The sequence below is a fragment of the Miniopterus natalensis genome, chromosome 9 (assembly GCF_054644295.1).
Source record: "Miniopterus natalensis isolate mMinNat1 chromosome 9, mMinNat1.hap1, whole genome shotgun sequence".
NCBI lineage: Eukaryota > Metazoa > Chordata > Mammalia > Chiroptera > Miniopteridae > Miniopterus > Miniopterus natalensis.
This window is the reverse complement of record NC_142089.1, coordinates 6,221,871-6,245,968: the sequence shown is the minus strand read 5'-3', so window position 1 is coordinate 6,245,968 and position 24,098 is coordinate 6,221,871. Positions and strand designations below refer to the sequence as shown.

At 55.7% G+C, this 24,098-nt stretch overlaps 1 protein-coding gene across 1 annotated transcript; it reads left to right on the top strand.

Moving 5' to 3' along the window:
• The first annotated feature begins 743 nt into the window (after positions 1-743).
• SPSB1 (splA/ryanodine receptor domain and SOCS box containing 1) lies at positions 744-9,719 on the top strand. The gene is made up of 2 exons (XM_016214720.2): positions 744-1,534; positions 7,739-9,719. Exons 1-2 carry the CDS (start codon positions 841-843, stop codon positions 7,864-7,866), a joined length of 822 nt encoding a protein of 273 aa, XP_016070206.1. The 5' UTR covers positions 744-840; the 3' UTR covers positions 7,867-9,719.
• The last annotated feature ends 14,379 nt before the right edge of the window (positions 9,720-24,098 follow it).

Here is a 24,098-nt window from a genome sequence, read left to right as displayed (position 1 = left end):
TGACTGGGGGCTGGCTCAGGGCCTTGAGAAGAGCAGCATTGGCACCCCAGTCCAGGCACGATGCAGGACGCAGGACCTGCTGGGAAGGTTGCTGCAGCCTCGCGGGCCAAGTCAGGAGCCCCTGGGGCCTTCCAGCCCAGTGCACTCGCTGACCCTGAGTTCAGCTTGCTGCCTACCCAGGGCTCCCTCCCCTGGCATGAGCCGGAGGGGCCCTGTCGGAGGCGGCTGTGCTGGAAAAGAGAGGAGGAGCTGGAAGGTGGCATCTCAAAGAGCTTCTGCTGCCTCTCAGGGCTTCCACCTTCTCCTGAAGCAGCAGGCATGGGAAGGAAGCTCCCCCTTGCTTGGACCAGGGAAGATGCCCACCACATGGGCTGATTCCAGGATCTGTGCCAACTTGGCCTCCCGCCCTGAGAAATCATAATTAGGTACATGGTGCACCTGACACAATGGGGTGTAATGCCAGCCCCCAAACTGGGCTCTCTCCATGCTACTGCGCGGCAGGTGGCCTCTCTCCCTTACGGCAGCATAGCTGTGGGGACAGGGCAGGGTTTCCCTCTGTGCCAAGGCGCGGCCTGCCCTATATTGGGTGTGATGGGAGTGCAGAAGCTAGGCTGCTGGGACATGTCTGTGGTCAGTCTGTTCTATGGACCTTGTGTTCCTAATTGACCCTCCCCTTGTCCCCACACCCCTGCTTACCTGGCCTATTTTTCTTTCCATCCATTAGGCAGCACTGACTGTTCCACAACTGGCAGAGGGTGCCTAGCAGCCTTCAGGAGAGGAGGCCCCGCGATTGATGAGTTTGCCTTGGGAGTCGGTGACAAGGTGAAACAGGAGGCGAACATGGGTCAGAAGGTCACTGGAGGGATCAAGACTGTGGATATGAGGGACCCCACGTACCGGCCCTTGAAGCAGGAGCTCCAGGGCCTGGACTACTGCAAGCCCACCCGGCTGGACCTGCTGCTGGACATGCCCCCCGTGTCCTACGATGTCCAGCTCCTGCACTCGTGGAACAACAATGACCGCTCACTCAACGTCTTCGTGAAAGAAGACGACAAGCTCATCTTTCACCGGCATCCGGTGGCCCAGAGCACAGACGCCATCAGGGGCAAAGTTGGGTACACGCGGGGGCTGCACGTGTGGCAGATCACGTGGGCCATGAGGCAGCGGGGCACACACGCGGTGGTGGGCGTGGCGACAGCCGACGCCCCCCTGCACTCCGTCGGGTACACGACCCTCGTGGGGAACAACCACGAGTCCTGGGGCTGGGACTTGGGACGCAACCGGCTCTACCACGACGGCAAAAACCAGCCCAGCAAAACATACCCGGCCTTTCTGGAGCCGGACGAGACGTTCATTGTCCCCGACTCTTTCCTGGTGGCCCTGGACATGGACGACGGGACCCTGAGCTTCATTGTGGACGGACAGTACATGGGAGTGGCTTTTCGGGGACTCAAGGGCAAAAAACTGTATCCTGTCGTGAGTGCCGTCTGGGGCCACTGTGAGATCCGCATGCGCTACTTGAATGGACTCGACCGTAAGTGTCTTCTACACTGTCCAAGGTGGCACTGTCCCTGGACTCCCTGTGTCCCTGGGGTCCTGGGTGGGCCTGGCCAGAAGTTTGTGCAGTCATTAGAATTAAAATGTCTTTGAGTAGACGCCCCAGCATATTCAGGTCCTCAGAGGCGACTCTCGCTGGCCTCTGGTTTAATGAAAAATTCTAGCTGGGGTCTGTCCAATAACCTGGCAGCACCTCATGGATGAATGGACGGGTGGTTGGGTAGGTAGATGGGTGGAAGGTTTGGTGGATGGATGGATGAGTAGATGGGTGGGTGAGTGGGTGGATGAATGAATGAGCAGATGAATTAATGGATGGATGGATGGATGGATGGATGGATGGATGGATGGATGGATGGATGGATGGATGGATGGATGGATGGATGGATGGATGGGTGGATGGGTGGATGGATGGATGGGTGGGTGGATGAATGAATGAGCAGATGAATTAATGGATGGGTGGGTGGATGGATGGATGGATGGTGAATAAATGAATAAATATATGGACGGATGGTCTTTGATAGATGTAGTTTGTTTCTGGTTGACCTGCCTTTAGGTTTGGTCTGCAGTTGGCCAAATTCTAGCACAGTAGCCAGCGTATTATTGAGCTGAGGTTTACAGCTTTGACAGTACTAGGTCCTTTCACATAATTGTAAGCCAGTGGCCTCTCTCGTTCATTAGACAGATGTAGGGTCTTTCTGTCCTGGTACTACTGGAGGCTTCTGAGTAGGCTCCTTTGGGACACAGTTCCCTGAGAGGTCCTTGTTTTAGTCATGATGTCAAAGGGCCTTTGGAGAGAACATGGGTTAGAAACAGCCTGAGTTAGCAGAAGTCTCCACCTGTCCCTTTGGGAAAAGGAGTAGCCTTTCTCAGACCACTGTGAAAATAACTCTCGTGTGATGGTGCTGTCCTAGTTTGGGAGGTGGAGGGCTTTGTGGCTGCTTGGCTGGGAGCCCAGGGTGACAGGAGGTCCTGGAACTCTGGGACTATCCACCCCCTGCTTGGCCCCCACTCTTTCCTGGGTCCCTTCTACCGTCTGAAAATATCACCTTGCAAAGGGGGTGGGCCAGAAAGCTTTGTCTTAGGGCCTGGCACCCAGAGATCTAACCCCACCACAGGCCAGATGCTGGGTGAGGCCCCACAGGTGTCAGGGCAGACACTCAGGTCTTGCAGTCTGATGCCAGGTTAAGTATGTTGACAGCTGAGAACTGTCCGTCAACTTTGGCCACAAGGCGATCACTGGAGACCTTGATGAGATACATCTGGGTGGGGTGGGGTCAAAAGCCTGACATTAGCTGGTTTAGAGAGGAGCAGGATGGGTGGTGTTTATTTCCTGGGGCAGCTGGAACAAATGACCACCAGCTGGGTGGCTTAAAACAACAGAAATGTTTTCTCTCACGGTTTTGGAGGCCAGAAGTCTGAAATCAAGGTGTGGGCAGTCAGTTCCTTCTGAGAGCTCCGAGGAGACTCTATCCCATGCCTCCTCCTGCTTCTGCTGGTGGCCAGCACTCCTTGGCTTGTAGATGCATCACCCATTCTCGGCCTCCTTAGTCACGTGGCCTTCTCCTCTGTGCTTCTTCTCTTCTAATAAGGACACCAGCCAATGGATTCAGGGCCGCCCTACTCCAGTATGACCTCATCTTAACTAATTATACCTGCAAAGATCCTATTTCCAATGTGGTCACATTTGGAGGTTCGGGATGGTCCTGAATGTGGGGGGAGGACACTAGTCCACCCTCTACAGATGTGGAGACAGCATATATAGACCATTCCCACAGGACCTTGCCCTCCTCATGCCACTGCCTCGGGGGAGATGAAACAGCCCAGCACTCAGATAGTGGGGTGTCCGTCAGATGAGGTCAAAGGGTGCCTAAGTCCTCTGCCCAGAAGGATTTGCTTTACCTTCCAAGGCAGCTGAGGAAGGAGGAATGTCACAGCCAGACTGGGTCTGGGGTCCACCCAGGGAGAAAGGTGTGACAGGTGGAAGCTCTGGCCAGGTTTTCTTGGTGTCAGGACTGGACTGGGCTTTGCTCTCTAAGCGTTGGAGGTGGTTCTCACCCATCACTGCTCCCTGGGACACCTGGGAACTGTCTGAGCCCTCCTTCCCCACCCCTGCACCCCCACCCCAGCCGCCAGGGCCTCACTTAGCAGGGAACAGCTGCTTGCAGAGCAGGTCAGCCAGGTCACCTGCGTGTGCACCCTCCCTGGGCGCTGCAGTGGGCATTTTGTTCAAGCCCACCTTCCCCTGCACAGCAGGCGGAGCCTCCCCAATAGAGTCCCTGTCCGATAACACAGCAAGTTATCAGTGTGTCCCTGTGTGACCTCCCCCACCATCCAGGCAGCTCTGACCACAGGCCACTTGTCCTGACTCCTCCTTGGGCCTTGAGACTTCCGGGGCTGAGGCTGTAAACAGAGGGGTTGCTGTGCATCTTGCTGTTTCCTGGGGAGAAGGGGTAGGGGTGGCCACTGTGGGGAGGTGGCCCACTGTGGGCCCCAGGACTACCTGCCACCCTCCCTGGAAATGCAGAAGGAAAAGGCCTATTTGCCAGCAGCAGACCCCTGTCACCCAAGAGAGAGTCCCTGACCCGTGAGTCCCCTCTGCCCCCACTGGGAACAGGCGTCTCTGCTGAGGAAGTGTTTTCCCTGAGTTAGACATTTTCAAGTTCTCCCTGTTACGTCCCCCTGATAAGTTTGGTGCCGTTTGTTGTGATTATGGGTTCAGCCAAGGCTCAGCTCGTTTCCTCAGCAGACTTTCAGCTTGGTGACCTCCTCCTGGTGTCTTTCTGGGGTGCCTCACCCCAAGGTGGCCCCTTCCTGCACCTCCATTCCAGTCTGGTCTAGGGACCAGCCTCTCTACTGCAGGGGCTTCTTTCTGGGGAAAGGGCCATGTTGGGGGAAGGGTTTGTTCTAGATGCCCTGCCTTCCCCAAAAATCTGGTCATACGGGGGCAATGGGCTCTCAAGTCGAGGGGCAAAGGACCAAGGGTGCCCACATTCCCCAGCCAGTTAGTTGTCAGGCGTCTTTCCCCAGTTGGCAAAGACAAGGGGTTAGCTTTTGGTTTTGCTGCTTTTTTATAAGAATTGCTTGATGCAAAGGGAAATGCTCACAGGTCATAGCGTGTGCATTTCGTGGTGGGATGGCGGTCCCACCACAACATCCTGGAATTAATTTTGAGCATTTTCACTGGCTGCTTGCAGGGGTAAGCCCAGGCCAGTGACAGGAGTGGAAAAGGTGAGGGTGGGGACATCGATGAATCCAGGGCACTTCCTGGCATGAAACATTGGTCTTTGACCCCACCCACCCAAAGCTCATTCATTTAGTGACCTAGACATAGCATCGGGCTCTGGGGGACTTTGAGAGCCACGGGCTGTGTTGCCAGTACCATGCATGTTCCAGTAGCCACCAGGTCACCGTTTCTCTTAGAAACGCGGACCCTGGTGCATGGACTCCCCAGTTCCTCCACCTTCTGCTCCCATAAATAGCGCCTGATTCACTTCCTGATTTATGTGCTGCGGCCTGTCACCTCCCCCCCTCATTCATATAAACTATGTAAATGAGTGAGCCGCCTCTGCTTCCCGGAGATGGCAGAGTGGCCAGGAGTCATCGGATAAACCCTGCCTTCTGTTTGGGAACTTTCTGTGGAATTTCAGTGGGTACCAGCTTTGTGGATGGAGCTGGATACAGAGCCTACAGCCCCCAGTCAGAAATATTGAGGGGGGGGGCTTCTTGGGTCCTGTTAGCAACCAACCAAAACTCATGGGACAGACATTCTCCGTGGCACGGTGCCCACATCTGTTTCTGTGGCTGGAGCGTTCTGTCTGCCTGGCCTTTGAAAAGCAACTAGACCATGGCCTGTGCATCATCGTTTGGCTCCTACATCGGCTGGGGAGGATGACCTCTTTGTGTACTTGAGGCCCCCCTGAGAATAGACCCATACATGGGATGCCTGGCTGATGGGTCATACTTACAGCTCATAATGCATCACTGCAGCCATCAGCTACAACTCCTGTAGCCCACTGGGGAATATGTGGCATGTCTGAAGGACACGTCCCTTCTGGCTGCACGAGCCCTCCCTACCTGGGCTATTCAGTGTGGTCCAAAGGTGGCCAGCCAGAGGAAGCGCCCCCTGTGCCACACAGCTGCTTTCAGGGGGGAGGAAGGGGTAGCTATGGGTCCTTGCCCCTTTGGGTAAACTGCAAAGAACTGCCGGGAGCTTCCTCTTCAGGTTGGCATAGAAAGAGCCGCACTCTAGAATTTCATGGACTGGGGTATATCCATCTTCTAGCCCTTGGCTCTCAGACCTGGGGGCCTAACTCTCACTTCCTCAAGCCCACCACAGTCCCCACCTGGCACACAATAGGTGCTCCACAAGCCACAGCTGCCACTGGGGCTGTGATGATAACCACCCAGAATAAGGCAGCTGGACGCTGGGCGGTGCAGGCCTCAGCTGTTTAGGAGTGTCCCTTCATAAGGGTGTGCGCGAGGTGACCTGAAACCCATTAAGCCAAGAGAGCATGGGGGGGGACTCCTCCTCAGGCCTCACTCCACAGCCCGGCAGGGCTCTCGGGCCACATTCAATGGCTTTTGATGCTTCTCAAGTGCCTTCAGCCACCAGGGGAAGCCCCTCTGCCTGCCACTGGGGGCTGGGGGAAGATGGAAGAGAGGCTCTGAGTGGAGCAGAGGAAGCACCTCCAAATTCCCCCACTCGGTTCAGCGGAAGGGCCGCTCCTCAAGAGCAGGTCCAGGCTGAGAGCTCTGTTTCTGGCCTTCAGGATCTCAGCTGGATGGGACTTTGGGACCAATCTGGTCAATTCCCCGACTTAACAGATGGGGAAACTGAGGCCCAGGCAGAGGAGTGATCTGGGGTCTTCCAGGCAAGGGTGCTTTCTGATGAGGGAGACCCAAGGCTCTGAGAGCAGGCGGGGAGAAACCGGCTCTCCTTGCCCAGAGTCTGTGGAACCCTTGATCTGAAAGGATACAGGTCATTTCATTCATCCTGCTTCCAGGAAGGGCCCCAGTTCAAAGCTGTCCCTGAAAGGCATTTGCTACTTTAATTCCTTCTCCTGTGAAGACCCATGGGAGATGAAAAGCAGTTGTTCGTCTTGTTTTAAAGCCTGGAATTTAGTAAATGCATTATCAATCCTAAGATTTATTCTTTTTTTTTAAATAACAGGTCTGTTGAGATGTAATTCACATGCCATACATTCACCCTTTTAAAGTGTACGACTCAGTGGCCTCTAGTATATTCACAGTTGTGCAGCCATTGCTACCATCAGTTTTAGAACACATGTCCGTCACCCCAAAAGAAACCCATAGCCATTAGCAGCCACTCCCCATTTCCCCCGACACCCCACCCGTAGGATTAGGTCTTAAATAATTGAGTTTTTAATGTTACTTTTAATATTCACACAGTGGTGAATATTAGACTTTAATCCACTTTTTGCTGGTGGAATAGGCTGTCAAAGGAAATGCTGGGGGTTTTCTTGGGCTTGGGGTCTGATTTTTGTTTTGCTCACAAAGGAGTCTCAGAGTTGAGGGGTGACCATGGGCAAAGCCACAGATCCGTTCATGTCAGCTCTTCCTATGTCCAGAACACTGTGGGGTGGCCCCAAGCAGCTCTGGGTGTTCCCACCTGCACCTCGCTTTAGGGAAGAGGCGAAGGAAAATCAGCTCTGGGGGGCAGGGTGAGCAGGGCCTCCGGGCCTTGGAGGGAATGACTTTCAGAATCTTTCTGAGGCTGAAAGTTTATCCAAGATGCAGGCTGCCCAGAGCCTCAATTGCTGGAAGACGGGGCCCGGGCCCTTGAGGACATAAGGACGCAGGTGCCCCTTGCAGGCTGCAGCTAGAGGCCTCTTTCAGATCCAGGTGCCCAGCCTGTGGCCCTGGCGCGTTAGGTCCCCTCTGTGCCTGAGTGCCCTCAGCTGCAAAATGAAGATGCAAACAGTACCTGCGAGCAGCTGGGTTAACACAAGATGATTCCCTTCCTGAAAGCTCGCGTGGGGTCTGGTGCGGGGAGAGCTGGCTGCTATTAATAATTAATTTAAAGTGGAAATGACTTATCCATTGGGTATTAAAACTAATATCAGTGATGCTGTCTCCTGTTGCTAGTGTTTGTGGGAGACCCCTCGAGAGCCGTGCTAACCTGATCCGCTCTCTCTCTCTCCCCCCCCCTCGGTTTCCCCAGCCGAGCCCCTGCCTCTCATGGATCTCTGCCGCCGCTCCGTGCGCCTGGCCCTGGGGAAGGAGCGCCTGGGAGAGATCCACGGGCTGCCGTTGCCCGCCTCCCTCAAGGCCTACCTCCTCTACCAGTGACGCTCCGCCCAGGACCGCCAGCATGACAGCCACCTGGTGCCAACTCACCGAGCCGCCCTGGGTGGGCGTCCAAGCCGTGGGAGGAAGGCCCTGCTCCTCCCCTTCCTCCCGGCCGCCCCTCCGGACACGGACACGGACACGGACACGGACGCGGACAGCTCGGGACACAGGCTCCTCTGTCCCCCTCCCCTACACTGGCGGAAGGTCCCTGCATGCCACATCGCAGCCGCTTCTTGGAAAAAGACACGCGGTGGACTCCTAGGAAGCCGGCACTGAGCTCCCACCTGCTCTCGGGGTGGCATGGGTTGCCTCCACCTGTCGGGTTCCGGGGTGGCGGCCGGCCAGAGGGGCCCGGGCACCGAGAGCAGATCCCAGGGGTGCTAAGAGGTGCTCAGACAGGGCTCATGTCGTAGGACCAAGCTCAGGACTTCAGAAACGCGCCGGGACAGGAGGCAGCGACCAGAAGTGGACCTCCCACAGGCACAGGAGCGCCCAGCATCGGTCCCGGCTGCCGGTGCCCCGGACCTTGTATTTATTCTTTTAACAATAACAAAAGCCATTTATTTATTCCATTTAGAAAGGGACCTTGTTTCGGTCAACCCTCTGGAGTGTTCTCCTGCTTTTCTTCCACCTGCCGCTCCCGGCATATGTGCCTCACCTGTCCTTCTCGCTGGGCTGTCTATGGTATGTCCCCACATGGGCACAGGTGTCTTTGTTTGGGTCCCTTGACCTACAGTTTCCAGGGGTCTCTGCTCCAACTCCCGAGCAGACCCCTCAGGGAGCATTAGCCTCACGTGCAGGATGAGTGTCTTAGGGGTCCCAGCTCCACAGCTGTGGCAGCTCCCGAGTCTCCACGTAGCTACTTACACCTGGGCTCATACGTCTTCGCATGTGGCCTGATCTCCGTAGTCTTCCCTGGGCTTTTGGGCGTGGGTTTGGCTTTGCTTTTGCCTTCCTCGCTCAGATTGCCCACGTGCATCCTCAGAAGCTCTGGCATCCTCAAGAAGGGAGGCTGAGTGGGCCTCTGTGCCCTAAGAAGCCAAGAGCAGGGTGGGATCGGGGAGACCAGAGCGGAGTCGAGCCTCACGGAAGCCCACGCAGGTCTCTGCTTAGTGCCTAGTTCATCACGAACCCCCAGAGCCAGAGGGGTGGGGTGGGGCAGGGCCGCCAGCAGGAGAGGGACGTCCCCTCTCTGCCACAGCCCCCCCACGTAGCAGACCCCGGCCCCTGCCACCACGTTTGCCATTTCTTTATCTTGAAGTCAACTCCCGTAGAGTCTGACTTCAGTTCATTTCTGTACAGGTACAATAGATGACTTTATTTGTTTAAAATGTTTAATATATATGCATATATATTTGTCCGTAAGAATTATGTTTTAAACAGCTGCTGTAGGGTACCTTTAAAAAAAAAAAAAAAAGTCTTCCAGTGGAGTATGTTCTTTAAAGCACAAAATTGGTGCCAAGACTGGGTGAGGAATGTAAATTACCCCGTTATTATTGTGAGGTTGTTGTTTTTTTCAGGCGGGGGAACCTTACCTGTAAGACTTTGGAAGATTTTCCTCACTCCTGTGTCAGGGTGGGTCCTGTTCTGATGAATGTTGCACACGAGAGAGTTTCACTTACACAGATCCAGCCTTATCGCCTTGACCCAGGGCCTCCCGCGGCCGCTGGACGCGTGCGGGGCTCTTGGTCATCTCTTTGCACCTCCCTCCCCAGCTCCCCAGCCCTCAAGCCCACCCTTCTGTCCTCAGCCCAGAGCCCTGTGGCCTGTACAGTTTCCAAAACTCCCATTCTATTTTATGATGGTTGATAATAGTCAGTAACCTAATAAAGGAAAGTTTATTAAAATACAAAGCCACTTTTGAGTCCCTTTTTGTGCCTTAGGGGAAGGGAAAGAGGCGTGACCAACCCCTCTGTTTTTCAACAGATAATGAAGTGATTACCCCTCCCCCACACCCTTTGGCAGACGGTGGGATGCCAGCCAGAGCCCCAGAAGAGCAGGAGGGTCCTGGAGGGGTGATCCTAGAGCATCCCCACCTCTTTTCAGAAGTCTGTGAGCCTGTACCCCAGATTAAGGGCCTTGCTGGCCTAATAGAAAGGATCCCACGCGTCACTGAGAACCTCGGGCTGGTCCACGCGTTATAAAGCTTTAGGTAACAGTGGGCTTTTAGGAGCTGGCATAGGTGGTGACCTTGGAGTCTAGGCTTTGGGCAGTCTACCCCCAATGCCAAGCACAGTGATGCTGGTGAGTCTTTGCCCGCTGCCGTGGCAAGATCCTCACACCCACCCCCCAGCAGAGAAAACAGGAAACTCTGGCTTATGTAGAGGATTGGTGAGTGATCAAGAGAACAGTCAAGAAATGTACTAGATACGATCACATGTCATGACTAGTTTCCAAAGAATTAGCGAGAGGGCCTCCAGCTCCCTGTGGGCATTTTTAATTCATAAGGCATGTCAGGATCCGCTGGTGCTAGGAAGAGTGTCCTGGTCCGAGAGCCCAGGACCCCTGGTGCCAAAGTCCTGTGCCCCTTTCTCTGAGAGCCTCCTGGCCAGCTTTCCTCAGCCCACCTGCCTCAGCACCACCTGGGAGGTGTTGGTTAAAATGCATGTTTCCGGGCCCTGCTGGAGCCAGGCGGAATCGACGTTTCTGGGGCCCGGGCCAGGCCCAGGCCCAGGAATTTGCTGTTTTCTCAAACTCCCCAAGTGACCTTGCTGAAGACCACTGGGACTGTGTCAGCTCTTTCTCTCGAAAAGTTGCTGGGTAAAGGGAAATTCTTTCGGTGTGTTGGTGGGTTGGCCCAGTGACAAGCACATGGCCTCCTGAGTCAGACCTGGGTTCAGATGTTGGCTCTGACCCTCCCTCGCTGTGTGATCTTGGATGAGCCTCCCCAATGGCTGTCATCGTGGGCCCATCTCCTGGGAGGGTAGCAAGGGTGAAATGAGGTTTTAGAACCGGCCAGGCATCCTAGCAAGTGTGCAAACGAATGCTTTAAAAGCTCTGGTAGTGCTTTCTGTTCTGGAAAATGGCAGTTCCTGGGCTGGAATTGGATGGACCAAACATTCCTAAGCCAACTTCCTGATAAATGTTCTTTCTGCCCGGGTACAGTCTCCAAAGATCAAGGAGGGTATTGGGAAAGGGACCCCGAGATGCCTTCCCCAGACACGTTTGGAGGAAAAGGGTGGTCTGAAATTATTTTTAGGTTGGAGTTCATGTCTGGGTTGCAGTTGGGACTCCACGGCTCCCTTTGAAGGGGACAGCCGGGGGAGGAGTGGGGTCAGGCGGCGGGGGCTGGGGGTGGGGAGGGTGTAGGAAGCACGGAAAAATGAGGGCCTTTGTGCGGCCTGGAGGCTTCTGGGGGAGCAGGGTTTCGCGTTGAAGGGATCGGTCTTCATAAAACCGTCCTGCAGACTGGCCCATGTGGATGTAATTAATACCCTGCCCTCGAGCAGGTAGCAGCCTCTCGGGCTTGGCCCTCGATGGGAAGAGCCCTCCCTCCTCCCTCCACCCGCGTTCATCTCCTGCGCGAGGCCCTCCCGCCCTTCCTCCCGCCTCTCCTGGTGAGATGAGGAATGTGGACTTTACTGAACCATAAAGTATGGCGGGGGAGCCGGGGAGGGGGCCGAAGACAGAGCAATTAGTTCATGCTCCAGTCCAGACACCCAAGCATGGTTGGAGTCCAGCTGCAAGGAATATTTGAAATAAATGAGCTGCCCGGGGCCAGGCGTTTGCTGTGTTTTCTGTACGGGGCCATGGCAACCGGGGAGGAAATCATGAGCTAGGGCCTGGGCTCTAGAATCAACAAATGATGTCCTGGCCGAGCGAGCCCAGAGGAAGCCGCTCACGGCCCTCCCGGGGCTTCTCGGGGCTCAGCTGCTGGCGGGCGGCACTGGCCTGACCGTCCTCCCGGTGTCCTCAGCAGAATCCTGTTCCAGCTTTGGACCTCTGTGTCCTCGGCAGGGCTCTGGTTTTTTTCCTTTTCTGCTATTTTTCTTTTCTTTTTTTTTTTTTTTTTTTAAAGTGAGCTAACACGTCTCCAAACCTTTCTTCCTGGGCCGGAGAAGCAGCTGCTGCCGTTGCCTGTCTGATGATTTTCCTGGGCACAGGAGTGTCCCCGGTGAAAATGCCTAGACAGGGCAACTAGCTAAATGAAAGGTGGCAGTGACCTTGCCCCGGGTCTGCCTGCCCACCCAGCCCAGCTGCACCCTCTTCCTGGTCTATGTTACAGGCAGGAACTCAAAGGCCACGCTTGTCCCTTCCCTAGCTCTTCTGAGGGTGACCCTTACAGCTGTCCCTAAGAAGGTATCTTAGAGAAGCACATGAGTAACAGGACCAAGTTTGGGGGCTTTAACTTGAACTTCACAAGTACCTCCTGCATCTGAATCACTAGGGACCTTGGGGGAAAAACAAAATCCCAGAAAATTTGATGCAGTGGTGGGGCCTGAAAATCTGCATTGTAAAATACCCGTGGCTGATTCTGACACTTTGCCCCCAGGGGTCCCGGCGCCCCAGAATTATATGCAGAGTTGTACCCATGCAGACCCTCTGCGGGTCCCCATGTTCTTCAGAGGCCTGCAGGGGGCTGTGGCCGGAGAAGATTAGAGACCACGGGCATGGCAGTCAGCTCTATCCATGCTGGGTTTCAGAGCATATGCAAAGGCCCGGAGAGCTGGGGCTGCAGTGCCCGCATCTCCCCAGGCACCCAAGTGCTCGTCTTAGACTTAGAGGGATGAACGACGTGAATTTAAGGAGGATACTGGAAAGCTTCATGCCAGGTCCCCCTCCTTACTACCCTTACTGCCCTCTGGATGGAAACCGAAGAGCCGTGTGGCTTTTCCCAGTCTCTGACCCCCAGTTTCCACATTGTGTTAGTTTCCTGTGGCTGCCGCAATAAATTATCACACACTGGGTGGCTTAATACAACACACATTTAAATTCTTACAGTCCTGGAGGCCAGAATCCAAACTCAAGGTGCGGACAGAGCCATGCTCCCCCCGGAGGCTCTGAGGGAGAGCCCTTCCTGCCTCTTCCAGCCTCTGGTGGCTCCTCGGCTTGTGTCCGCATCACTCCAACCTCTGCCTCATGGCCTTCTCCCCCCTGTGCCTCTCTGTCTGTCTTAGAAGGACCATTTGTCACTGGATTAGGGACCCCTTGGGTTACCCAGGATGAAGTCATCTCAAGATCCTTAACTCGGTGGCATCAGCTAAGACCCTCTTCCAAATAAGGTCACGTTCACAGGTTCAGGGTTAGCACATAGATGTATCTCCCTGAGGACCACCACTCAACACTCTATACACCTTTAGAACTAGGGTCAAAACAGCACCCACGCGCGGCTGGGCGTGGCTCAGTGGTTCAACGTCGACCTAGGATCCAGGCGATCGGGGTTTGATTCCCGGTCAGGGCACATGCCCGGGTTACGGGTTCCATCCCCAGTCGGGGGCGTGCAGGAGGCAGCCGATCAATGACTCTCTCATCATTGATGTTTCTCTCTCTCTCTCTCTCTCTCTCTCCTTTCCTCTCTCTGAAGTCAATAAAGGTATATTTAAAAAACAAAACAAAAAAAACACAGCACCCACTCCTAGGATGACCATGAGGATTTATGAAACAATGAGGGTGGGAAACAGCCCAGTGCCAGGCCTGCTGGGGCTGCTGCCAAAAAGGCAAGTCCTCCCATCATCACCTCCCTACTGCCCCGGCCCCGACAGCCAGGCCCTCGAGAGCAGATCTGCTGTAGAATCGATGTCCATTCTTCTACGGGGTGGGTGCCCAGGCTGTGCCCAATCCACAGGGCCAGGCTTAGGCCAGGATGTGGAGAGAACTTGAAACTTGTCAGAGGGCTATGTCTCTCTCTCTATCTCTCTCTCTATCTCCATCTCTCTCTGATGTCCCTCTGACCAGCTACAGTGAGTGGGTCCCGCGGTCTGGGAAGACGCAGGCATTGCTCGGGATTCATCAGAAACAGAGGCCAGCCAGGGACAGGATGCCCGGCGTGCCAAGTTCCCCGTGGGGGCTCCATGCCCGTCTCCCTCCATCTTTCTCTGGGACAGAGGGAGATAGTTCGCATCCCTGCAGCTTCCCCAGCCAGGCCCACTCGGAATTGATCGTACAAGGAAATGGAATGTGAACCCCAGGCTATTTAAAGAGCAAGAGAGACTGGAGGCGCGGCTGGGACGGGGCCAAGCAGGGTGCCTCAGGTCGGCCCAGGGCTCCTCTTTGCACATTGCACATGGTTTGATTTACTGGACGGCCGCGAGCAACTCCAACTTCAGACAGAGAAGTATTTGAAGCAGCTGCCAGATGTTGTGTCTGAGTTGGGTTTTTACAACTTGCTTACTGGTTAGCAGCCTGCCTCCCGCTGGAGTTCATCTTGCCCCAGCGGGTTCAGGGCCCTGGCACTGGCCCATGGCCTCTGCTCAGCGTCCTTGCCGCTCCCTCCCCCACCGCCCAAGCCAGTCCTGCCTGAGTCCATCCAGGCTGGGAGCCATGCTTCGGAAGAAGCATGTAACCTTCCTGACTTCGGGGTGTCTTGCAGGCACCCTGAGTTTGTGGAATGTTCTGACTGCTGGACCTTCTGGCATAGGCAGGGTCTAACACAAGCCTTGAAACCCCACAGACGGCTTTGCAACGAGGCACCTGCTGGTCCAGGCCCTACTTGCCAGCCTCTTTAAGTGCAGTGTGGAAGGCCACGGGGGACCACGGCCGAGACCACTTCATCCAGGGGATTCTGAAAGGTTCCCAAACCTCTGGAAATCCCAGTGAACCGGGGAGTTTCCAGGGAGGCACCAGTAGGTCCAACCTTTGGATGGAGGCCACCATGTCAGGTCAGGGGCCAACCCTGACTAGCCAGCCGAGATGTCCCCAACGTGAGACTGTTGGGGTTCACAGGACTCAGGCTTGGGGGTGTTTCTCAGCCCCTCCCCCCACCGAGGAAGCCCGTGACAAGAGGCGTATGACTCAAGTGTTCACTTCCCGAGGCCATTTGGAATGGCCTCCCCGATGTTTGCTCTGGAGCCAGTGGGTGACAAGGGAAAAGGGGTGGGGCCGGGGCGGGGCGGGTGGGGGCCTGTTAATTCATCTTGTTGCATGTGAAAGCGCACTTGTATCCATCCAGGAATCCCGAACGCCGCCCAAGTGGACACAGTGTTCAGTCCCCTCCTGCGAGCGCCAGCGATGTTTTGTCCACTGGGCAGGAAAACATCCTCTGCTAACATGCTAGCGCTTGGCTCGCCGTCGAATGGGGCGCCTCAAGAGGGCTGCGGGGAGGAGCAGGCCTGGAGGCTGCGGGGGACGCTGCCTCCCCAGGCTGCAAGGGGAGACCCCCCAGCCTACCTTTCTGGCAGCCCCAAGGAACCCGACTTCTCTGCACCCCCCGCCCAGCCCTCCCCCCTCGTCACTTCTGAATCCTCCTGAGAACCGGATAGAGAAAGAGCGCAGCAGGGTACTTTCTCCCAGGAGCCCGGCTTCCCAGAAACGGTGGCGGAATTTAGGAAGTTCCCAGGCCGGCCGCAGCAGGGAGAAGCTCAGAGCAGAAGTACAGGGACCCAGGCAAGGGGCAGGGGTGCTGGGGTCCAGACTCAGCCACAGATCCTGTGATTCAGGGTGCTGCCTTTGGGAGCCTCAATTTCCTTTGCTGTGAAATGGGGTAAAGACATCTCGGGCCAAGCTTGGTGCTGCAAAGACCCAGTGAAGCCTGGGTGTGGGGCAATGCCTGGGTGTGGGGCGAAGCCCGCACAGGCCCAGGGTTTATTATTATATCTCTTTACGGGAAAGCGGGGAGATAAGCACCTTAGATGGGCCTGCAACCCTCCCTGGGCCCTGGGGCTTCCCCGTGTGCACCTGCAGCCATCCGTGGGAGCTGGGGCCCCTCTGAGTATCCCTCACCCCTCGCTTCCTGGAAGGATGAGCTGAAGCAGCAGCGCATCCCAGACTCCCCTTGGAGGACCCAGGCCCTCGAAGTCATCCTGGCCACCTCTGAGGGAGACAAGCAACCTTTTCCTGCAGGAAGCCCTGTGGGAGTAAGGAGAAGAGGTGCCACAGCCTCCGTTGTCCCATTTAGCAAACACATCTTGACTCCTTGTCTCTGCCAGACACATGGGGACACCAGGGATTGAGACTTAGAAAACCAAGCTTTTGAGCAAAGGGCTCAGGGGGTGGGCACAGACCAACAGACCTGGGAGGTGGAATTCCAGGTGATGCAGGGGATAGTGATGGACTCTACCAGGTGATCAGGACAGGGATGCCCTAGCAGGGTTTTAAAGGGTGAATAGGAGTTTTCCAAGGGGAGGGAACTGAGCCCATTTGTGTAGGTTCCTCTATAAAAGGGGGACGGTTAGAGACCCACCTCATTGAGTGGCCTTCTGTAAGGTACTGTGGCACACAGTGAGAGTGCCATTCAGTGGTGGGTGCATACAGCAATACTACTTCTAATAATAGTAATGCCATCAAAGCTCACAGCCTCTCTGCCTCCTGCAGGCAGCCTCTCGAAGGAGCCTTAAACTCTGAATGTCAGGGCCATTTATTCTGCTTCCATACAGAAGTTCTTTCATCTGTGGGCAGCTCCTAGTCCAGGTTCTGGCTCTGGATTCCCCTGGGTGCTCCAGTCTTCAAACCCAGCAGCAGTCTTTGCTCCTGAGAAGAGCCTGGGCCTATCTGTGTGGCTCCTTGAGCCCCACCCTTTGGTGTCTTCTTTTGGGGGGGAGCAGTCACAGTGGCTGTTTGGAGCCCACTCAGCACAGTGCAGTGCCCTGGGAAGGGGGTTTGGTGCCCCAGACCTCTTCTGTGCATGGTGATTGCCCCCCCGGGCACTCTGGGATATTGGTGGGTCAGCCCAATGAAACTGCTGGGATGCAAAGTAGGGGAACAGAGCCCCAGCACTCCTAGGCAAATCGAGGCTTCAGACAGGCCAGGGGCGCCGACTGGTGAGAAATGAGGCTGGTGGCAAGGGAGTCTGGCTCTGGGTGCCTGCCTCTCCCTCACAGGCACCCGTTGCCCTTTAACTAAGAGAGTGATAAGATCAGATCATTTGTGAGTCTCCAGCATGTCACCCCAGGACCTGAGTCTGTGTTTTCATGTCTGTCTCCCTCCACGTCCCTCTAAAAGTATCTTGAAGACAAGACCTGAGTCACTGCCTGGATGTTGCAAATGCTCCGTATATATTTGTGGATCGACTGAGGGAAAGAACAAATGAACAGAAGAATGAATGGATGGATGGATGGATGGATGGATGGATGGATGGATGGATGGATGGATGGATGGACGAGTAGTAAATGTGAGCCTGGAACACATCTCCTTGGTCCATCACCCAGAGCCTGGCTCTCCCTGGAAGCCCAGGTGACTGGGGTGAGCAGCAATAACCTCTGTGCTGCTTTCTGCAGAGTCTCAGCTGTTCCACAAGGCCTGTCCCAGGGGAGGTGGTGTCTCCTTTGTCGCCTTCCTGCCACCCCACTCGTGAGGCAGAGACTCTGTAGCTCTCGACGTGCATCTTGGCTGAGGAATAGCAGCAGGACGTGCTGCTTCCCCAGGGCCACATCACTCCTTGTTTTCTCTGAAAACATCCCCATGTCCAAGACAACTGACCTAGCCGGGTTACCTTGGTCTCCCGGCCCAGCGTTGTTCCCAGCTTATTTTTATGAGCTGTTTAATCTGCACACTGTCTTCTGTTCTCAATAAATGGGGCTGCGCATTCCAGGATGGCCTCGAATGATAACACCAGCTGTCTAGACAGAGGCCAGCCCACTGACACTATCATAAATAAAAATAGCTTTGTGTTCCAGTCTCTCGCCGGGGCCTGGGGAGGGGCCAGCAGACTTCATGCTGCGGGCTGGGACAGGGCTGCCCATCTCCCTGCCAGCCTCTGCCCCTTCTCTGCACACCCTGGCCCTGCATCTGGGGGACCAATGAGCCCACACTGCCTGTGGGAGGAAAGAGGTCAGGTGTTCCTGGAGGGGCTCCCTGGGACCCAAGCAGAGAACACCCCCCCCTTGGCACTTCCCCCTCCACAAGGCCTGTGGTGGCTGCTGTGGCAATGGACACCCAGGTAGCCAGTGGGGGCTTTAACTTTGAACTCCAAAGGCAGTGCTCCACCCACTGGTCCCCGGGCTGGGAAGGCTGCAGACCCAAGACCAGAACCACTTGGGTTAAAGTGAGAAGAAAGGGCGCTCCCTCCACTCAGCACAGACCCCAAAGCCGGCCAGCCTGAGCCCTGCTCAGCCCAGGAAGTCAAGGCAGACTTTCCAGCTGCTCACCCAGGGGTGTGCCTGGTCTTTTCTCTGGGGTCTCTGCTGACCTGTGGCACCTTGAGGCCGGAACGTCCGGTGAGAAAGTCCCCAAACCACGCCAGGCGGCCTGTGCTGGGCAGCGGCTCTCCCGCTCGGCCCCCTGGCTGTGGACGGCTCGACCAGGACCGGGCAAGGGGCTGCACACTCTGGGGTTTTCCCCTTCCCCCCTCCCCTCTCCCCGCACACCAGCAACATCCAGACGAGAGGATTTGTCCCAGGCACTCAGTAGCAATGACGATGATCTAAGGGAAGCGTGAGTGAGACGCTTACTGTTGCCCCAAATTACTCCCATCCCAGTGACACAGAGACACTCCAGGGGCGAGTGTCCCTCACCTTACTAGGAGGTCACCCCCTAGGCACCTTCCTTTCCTGGCTGCACAGAAAGGGGTCAGGGAAACTCTGGGGAGAGACAAGAAGTCACCTGTCCCCTTGTCCCCCTGTCGGATGAGTCACACCTCCAACTTTTCAATGCCTGTGGCATAAGCAGGAGGAAGTCAGAGAGAGGTGGCGGGGCAGCAATGGGGCCTGCCAGGGACAAACAAAAGCCACAGGCAGCGACAGGCTGTCATTGTTATTCTGCACCCAGGGAGAGGGCCAGGGCAAGGGTGCACCTGGCCAGGGACAGAGGAAGAGGGGAAAGGAGACCCCACAGTCATCCACTGGCTCCCGAGAGAGGACAGCAAGGACCAGGGACGATGGGGCCACACACCTCCTGTCTTGTCCCCCCACCCCCAAGGCCAGCTCGCAGGAGGAGCTAAACAGAAGCAGAGGGGAAGAGACGTCTCCACTTTTTAAAACTGAAAGTGGTTGAAGACCTGTGAGTCCAGGGGCTGGAAGGAGAGGTCTGACCAAGCACAGCTGGGGCAAGTGACCAGCGAAATCAGGTCACTCCGGCTGTTCCCTAAACCACCTACAAGCCCATGACTTAGTGACCAGGCCCGGGTGGAGCGCTGGAAGGTTCTGCCTCGGTTGGCTCTCAAGCACATCCATGAGGTCAGCTGTTCACCTTCGTTTTACAGATGACACTGACAGGGACAGGCACAGATGGGAACAGCTTTGCCCAAAGCGCAACTCACAGCTGGGAGAAGGCAGAGCCTGGGTCCAGAGAGAGATGGCTCTGATTCCAATCTGGCCTGGTCCCTCTGCCTCTCCGTGTCCCAGGCCGCCTGGCACCAAGTTGGCACAAAACATGTTTATTCAACGCACAGCCCAGAGAAAACAGAGCCCTCCCTGCCTCACTCCCAAGTCTCTCACATTTATTGAAGATGCTGAGGGAGGCGAGAACAGCATAGGACCAGTGCCCCAGACTTTATGGGCCTCCTACCTGGCTGGACATAAAGTGACCAGAGAGGACACAAAGGGGACAGGGAGACACGGAAGACACAGAGCCCACTGCACACCTGAATCCAGAGGGGCCCGGCCAGGTGCTCCCAGGGCTTCTAAGGCACATAAGCTGGTAAAGTCTATCTTTTGCTGAAGCCAGTTGGAGCTGGGTTTCTGTCACCTACAGTGACAAGAGTCCGGAGCAGTCCACACGATTAGGTCTCACGCTCCCCAAGTCCCCACACCCTGAAGAACTCCTCTCAGAGGCACACAGGCTTTTCCAGGGACCCCAAGGGCATTGACCATGGCAGGGAAGCCATGTGGTCAGGGGTAGGGGTCTGGGCAAAAACTCGGCCTCACTGAGCCTGTTTCTTCCCTCAAGTGGGAACAACACTAACTGTGCGGATGGAAGGAGGTGGAGGAAGGGCTCGGTGCCCGCCACCGTATCCACCTGCACCCCAACAGGACACAGATGGCAGCTTCAGGACCATTCAAGGAGGGTTCGTTACAAATGAGGTGGAGGGGACCCTCAGAGGGAAAAGGAGAGTGTGGGAGCCCAGGGTTTGCACCCCAAAGCATGGAAGGACAAGGGTGGGGAACAATAACCAAAGCCCAGGATGAAAGATAATCGGGCAGAGCAGGGCACCTTGAGAGGAGCAGCGACCTTTGGTCAGGGGACACAGATAGTCCAGGAGGACTTTGGAGTGTGTCGAACAGTATCCCCCAAAATTCATGTCCACCCAGAGGCTCAGAATGCGACCTCATGTAATTAGTTAAGGATCTCGAGAAGAATTCACCCTAGATTTTAGGTGGGTCCTAATCTATAACTAGTGATTTTATAAGAAGAGGCAGGACACCCGGAGAGACATACAGAGGAGACCATGCGAAGACAGACGCAGAGATCAGAGTGATGCTGCCACCAGCCAAGAAACACCTAGAGCCGCCTGAAGCTGGAACGGGCCAGGGTCGACCTCCCCTAGAGCCTCAGAGAGTCCGTGGCCCCGACACCTTGAGTTCAGACTTAATGACCCCCTGAACTGGGGGAGAATGACCCCCTGAACTGGGGGAGAATGCATTTCTGTTCTTTTAAGCTGCTCAGTCTATGGTACTTTGTTAGGGCAGCTCCAGGAAACTAATAAAGGCCTTGAAGGAAGTGAGCCAGGAGAATGAACACCCCGTCTTCGGTCTCCTCCCTCCCTCTAGCCCGCCGTGGGGCTCCCCAGCCAGAAGGTGGAGGGCAAAGGAGTGCCCTGTGGTCCACACAGAGCAGCCTCCAAGGCAGGGGCCAGGAGAAGATGGAGCCAGGATCTGGAGGGGCAAGTGGAAGACACGAGGTAATAGCTGTTACATCCCAAAGGGAGAGCTGTGGCTCTTCCGTCCCCAGGAATGTAAAATCAATGCCTTGGAGGCACTGATGGACCCCAGCCGGCGCCCAGTTTCTGTGCTGACGATGATGATGATAACTTTTGCATCTGTGCACATTTACTCTGCCAGTTATCACAGGGGCATCCACGTGCTCTCTCTCCCACTCCCCCAGGGCCCCGTCCCAGACCATCACTAAATAAAACATCATAAAAGAGGGTCTCCATTTGCAGGAGGGTGTTCAAGGGAACTGAGGTGGGGGATGCCTGGGGAGGGCTGTTCTCCATTTTCACCAGACTGTACATTAGGGGGTGGAAGACATTCAAGCAGGGAGCTCTCTTGGGTTTTCATGGAAGGTCCCAAATAAAACTGAAGTGGCCACAGTCAAGATGAGGCCGGCAGGTGGCCGTAACTGCGCCCCCACCTGAGAACTCCCTCAGTAGGAACGCATTCGGGGACGTTATCACAGGATGCTAAGTTGCAAATGACAGAGTCCCAAACTGGGTTTAAGATAAACGGGGCTCTGGTGGTTCTTGTGTCAGAAAGTCCAGGATGGGGCAGCTCGGGGCTTGGCCGGGTTGGCAGGAGGCACCTGGGACCCCTCTCGGTTCTGGTTTGATTCCCTGCCTGGGCTCTGTCTGCAGGCAGGGCTTCACCCGCAGTGGCCAGATGGCCGCCAGCCGCTCCAGGCTCACCTTCCTCCTCAGCCACCTCAGTGGAAAGAGTGATTCTCTCTTCCCCACGTTTCAGCAAAAGTCCCAGAATGAAGCCTTGTGGACTCCAGGCCACCTGCCCCGCAGCCATGGAGATGCATTGTTCTGACCTTGTCGTTTTCTGGTCAGCTGCTCCACCCCAGGCCTGCAGAAGGGGACTGGGGGCAGCTCCACCCAAACAGGTGAGGGAATGGGAGCATGGAGAGGAGGTTCCCAGGGGAAGGTCCAGGAGCTGCCACCAGGGAAAGGGGAAGAAGGCCAGACAGAGCAGGCAGGCCTCCGGTGGCCCATGTTCACATGCTGTGGCTGCTGCTACAGACTGCCACCAAATGGCTTAAAACAACGCAAGTCTATTATCTTACAGTCGTGGAGCCCAGAAGTCCTGAAATCAAGGTGTCAGGGCTGCATTCCTTCTGGAGTCTCTAGGGCAGAGTCCCTTGCCTTGCCTTTTCCCATCTTGGAGAGGTTACCTGCATCCCATGGCTCATGGCCTCTTCTTTCATCTCTTCCTCTCTCTCTCTCTGCTCAGGCTGCCACGGAAAATACCATTGGCTGGAAGACTTAAACAATAGACATTTGTTTTTCACAGCTCTGGAGGCTGGGAAGTCCAAGATCAAGTTGCTGGTGGATTCAGTTTCTGGTAAAGACCCTCCTTCTGGCTTGTAGACAGCCACCTTTTCACTGTGGCCTCACATGGCCTTTCCTCTGTGCATGCACACAGGGGGAGAGAGAGAGAGCCCCAGTGCACACCTGTACCCTCTCTAATATCTCTTCTTATAACACTAATCCTATCAGATCAGGGCCCCACCCTTATAATCTCTAAATCAGGTTGCTGTACCCAATTCCACTATGGGGGGGGTGGTGAGGGGTAGGTTCTCTCACACCGACAAACAATGCTCACACAGCAGCAGGGTGTCTGAGAATTCAACTCAGTTTTGACACTATCTGCCTAGAGACAGCATCAGATTCCACCGGTTCGGGCTCAGTCCTGCGAGATTGCTTCCCCTTTCCGCCCTTCAGATGCCAGATACAAGCCCAGGTAAATCAGAGGTTTCCAAGACCCCCTCCTTGGGTTCGATTAATTTGATAGAGTGGCTCACAGAACTCAGAGAAACATGTTACTTACTCGGTCACTGGTTTATTGTAAGAGGATCTAACTCAGGAACTGCCAGATGGAAGAGTTGCTCAGGGCGAGGCGTGTAGGATGCAATAAAGAGCTTTAAGATTTTATTTTTTAAAAAGGGAAATGATTTACAGGAGGAGAGGAGGGGTGGATTCCTATAGTCACCCTTCCCTGAGTTGGCACCTACGGGATTGATCACACGTTCAGCAGAATCCTGGCAGCCTCCTTCGGCCTGCTGGGGCCCTAGCAGTGCTGTTTGTTGACAAGGGACCAGGCCCTGCTGAACATGTCCTGGGATGGTCTCCGCGGTCCCCAGGAAGAAAGAAAGAACAGTGCTGCCCAAGAGAGGGTGTGGCAGTAGTGGGCTCTGAGGCCCACTGTTTGCTACCTTATATCATCCTCGAGGGCCACTCTGTGAAAGCCAGGGCCTCCCTGAGTCCTGCCACACTGGCCTCCAGGGGCCAGAGGCCTCCCGCAAGCTTAGTCACCCGGCTTGGGTAGGACCCTCTCTGTGTCTTTCCTCCAGGAGGAGCAGGTCCTGTGCAGCTGGGGGGTGGAGACTGTCTCCTGGTCCCTGCAGGCTGTTCCCCGGGGATGGATTCCAGAGCCCAGAATCCTCTGTCCAGGCCTCAGTGACCCAGCAACCGGAGAGATTTAAAATGACTCCCCAGAGAAGTCAGTGAGGCTGAATGGTGGCCCTCGCTTGGGGTGTGCAAGCCCGGGCATTGCAATGACTGCTCAGTTGGCACAGGGCCCCTGGCCAAGGCCAGCCGGCCACACCCTTGGACAAGCCAGGTTTTTCCTGAGTGGAATGTACCAGGTCTTTCCTGAGTGGAAGCAGGGTTCAAATCCTATGAGCTCTGCAGGACTGAGGAACCCACAGGCCATCCGGGTCTCATAGAAAAGGTGGGGGATTCTGGCTGGCAGCCAGAGAGGTTATGGGAGAGGAGGCTGAGACTCTCCCAGCTGCTTCTCCACCCTCCTGAGTCACACGGGAACTGGGCAGGTGGCCGGGGGAGGACTGGGGCCTTTTCACAGCTTCTGCTAGGATCACAGTGGGGACAGGAGGAGAGGGAGCCTGGATCCTGCGAGGGAAAGCTGGGAGGAGGGTACAGCTGCAGGCTCGGCCCAGACAGCACTTCCTCCCCCCTACCCCCCTCCTGCACAGGGACGTGGCCCACCGAAGACCTCATTCTCTGGACACACTGGTGGGCCCCACCCACAAGGACAGGGGTGGGTGGAGGGGGAATGGCAGCCTCCCCATTCCCAGCTGACCCCAGAGCAGCCCACGCCTAGTCTCATATCCCTCTCACTCTCTCCCACCCCAGGGAGCTGCTCTCCTTTACTCCATCCCCAACATCCAGCACCAAGCCAGGCATACAGTTGGTGCTTGACAAGTTCCAATTTCCTTTAGCATCATGACACTAGGGCCATCTA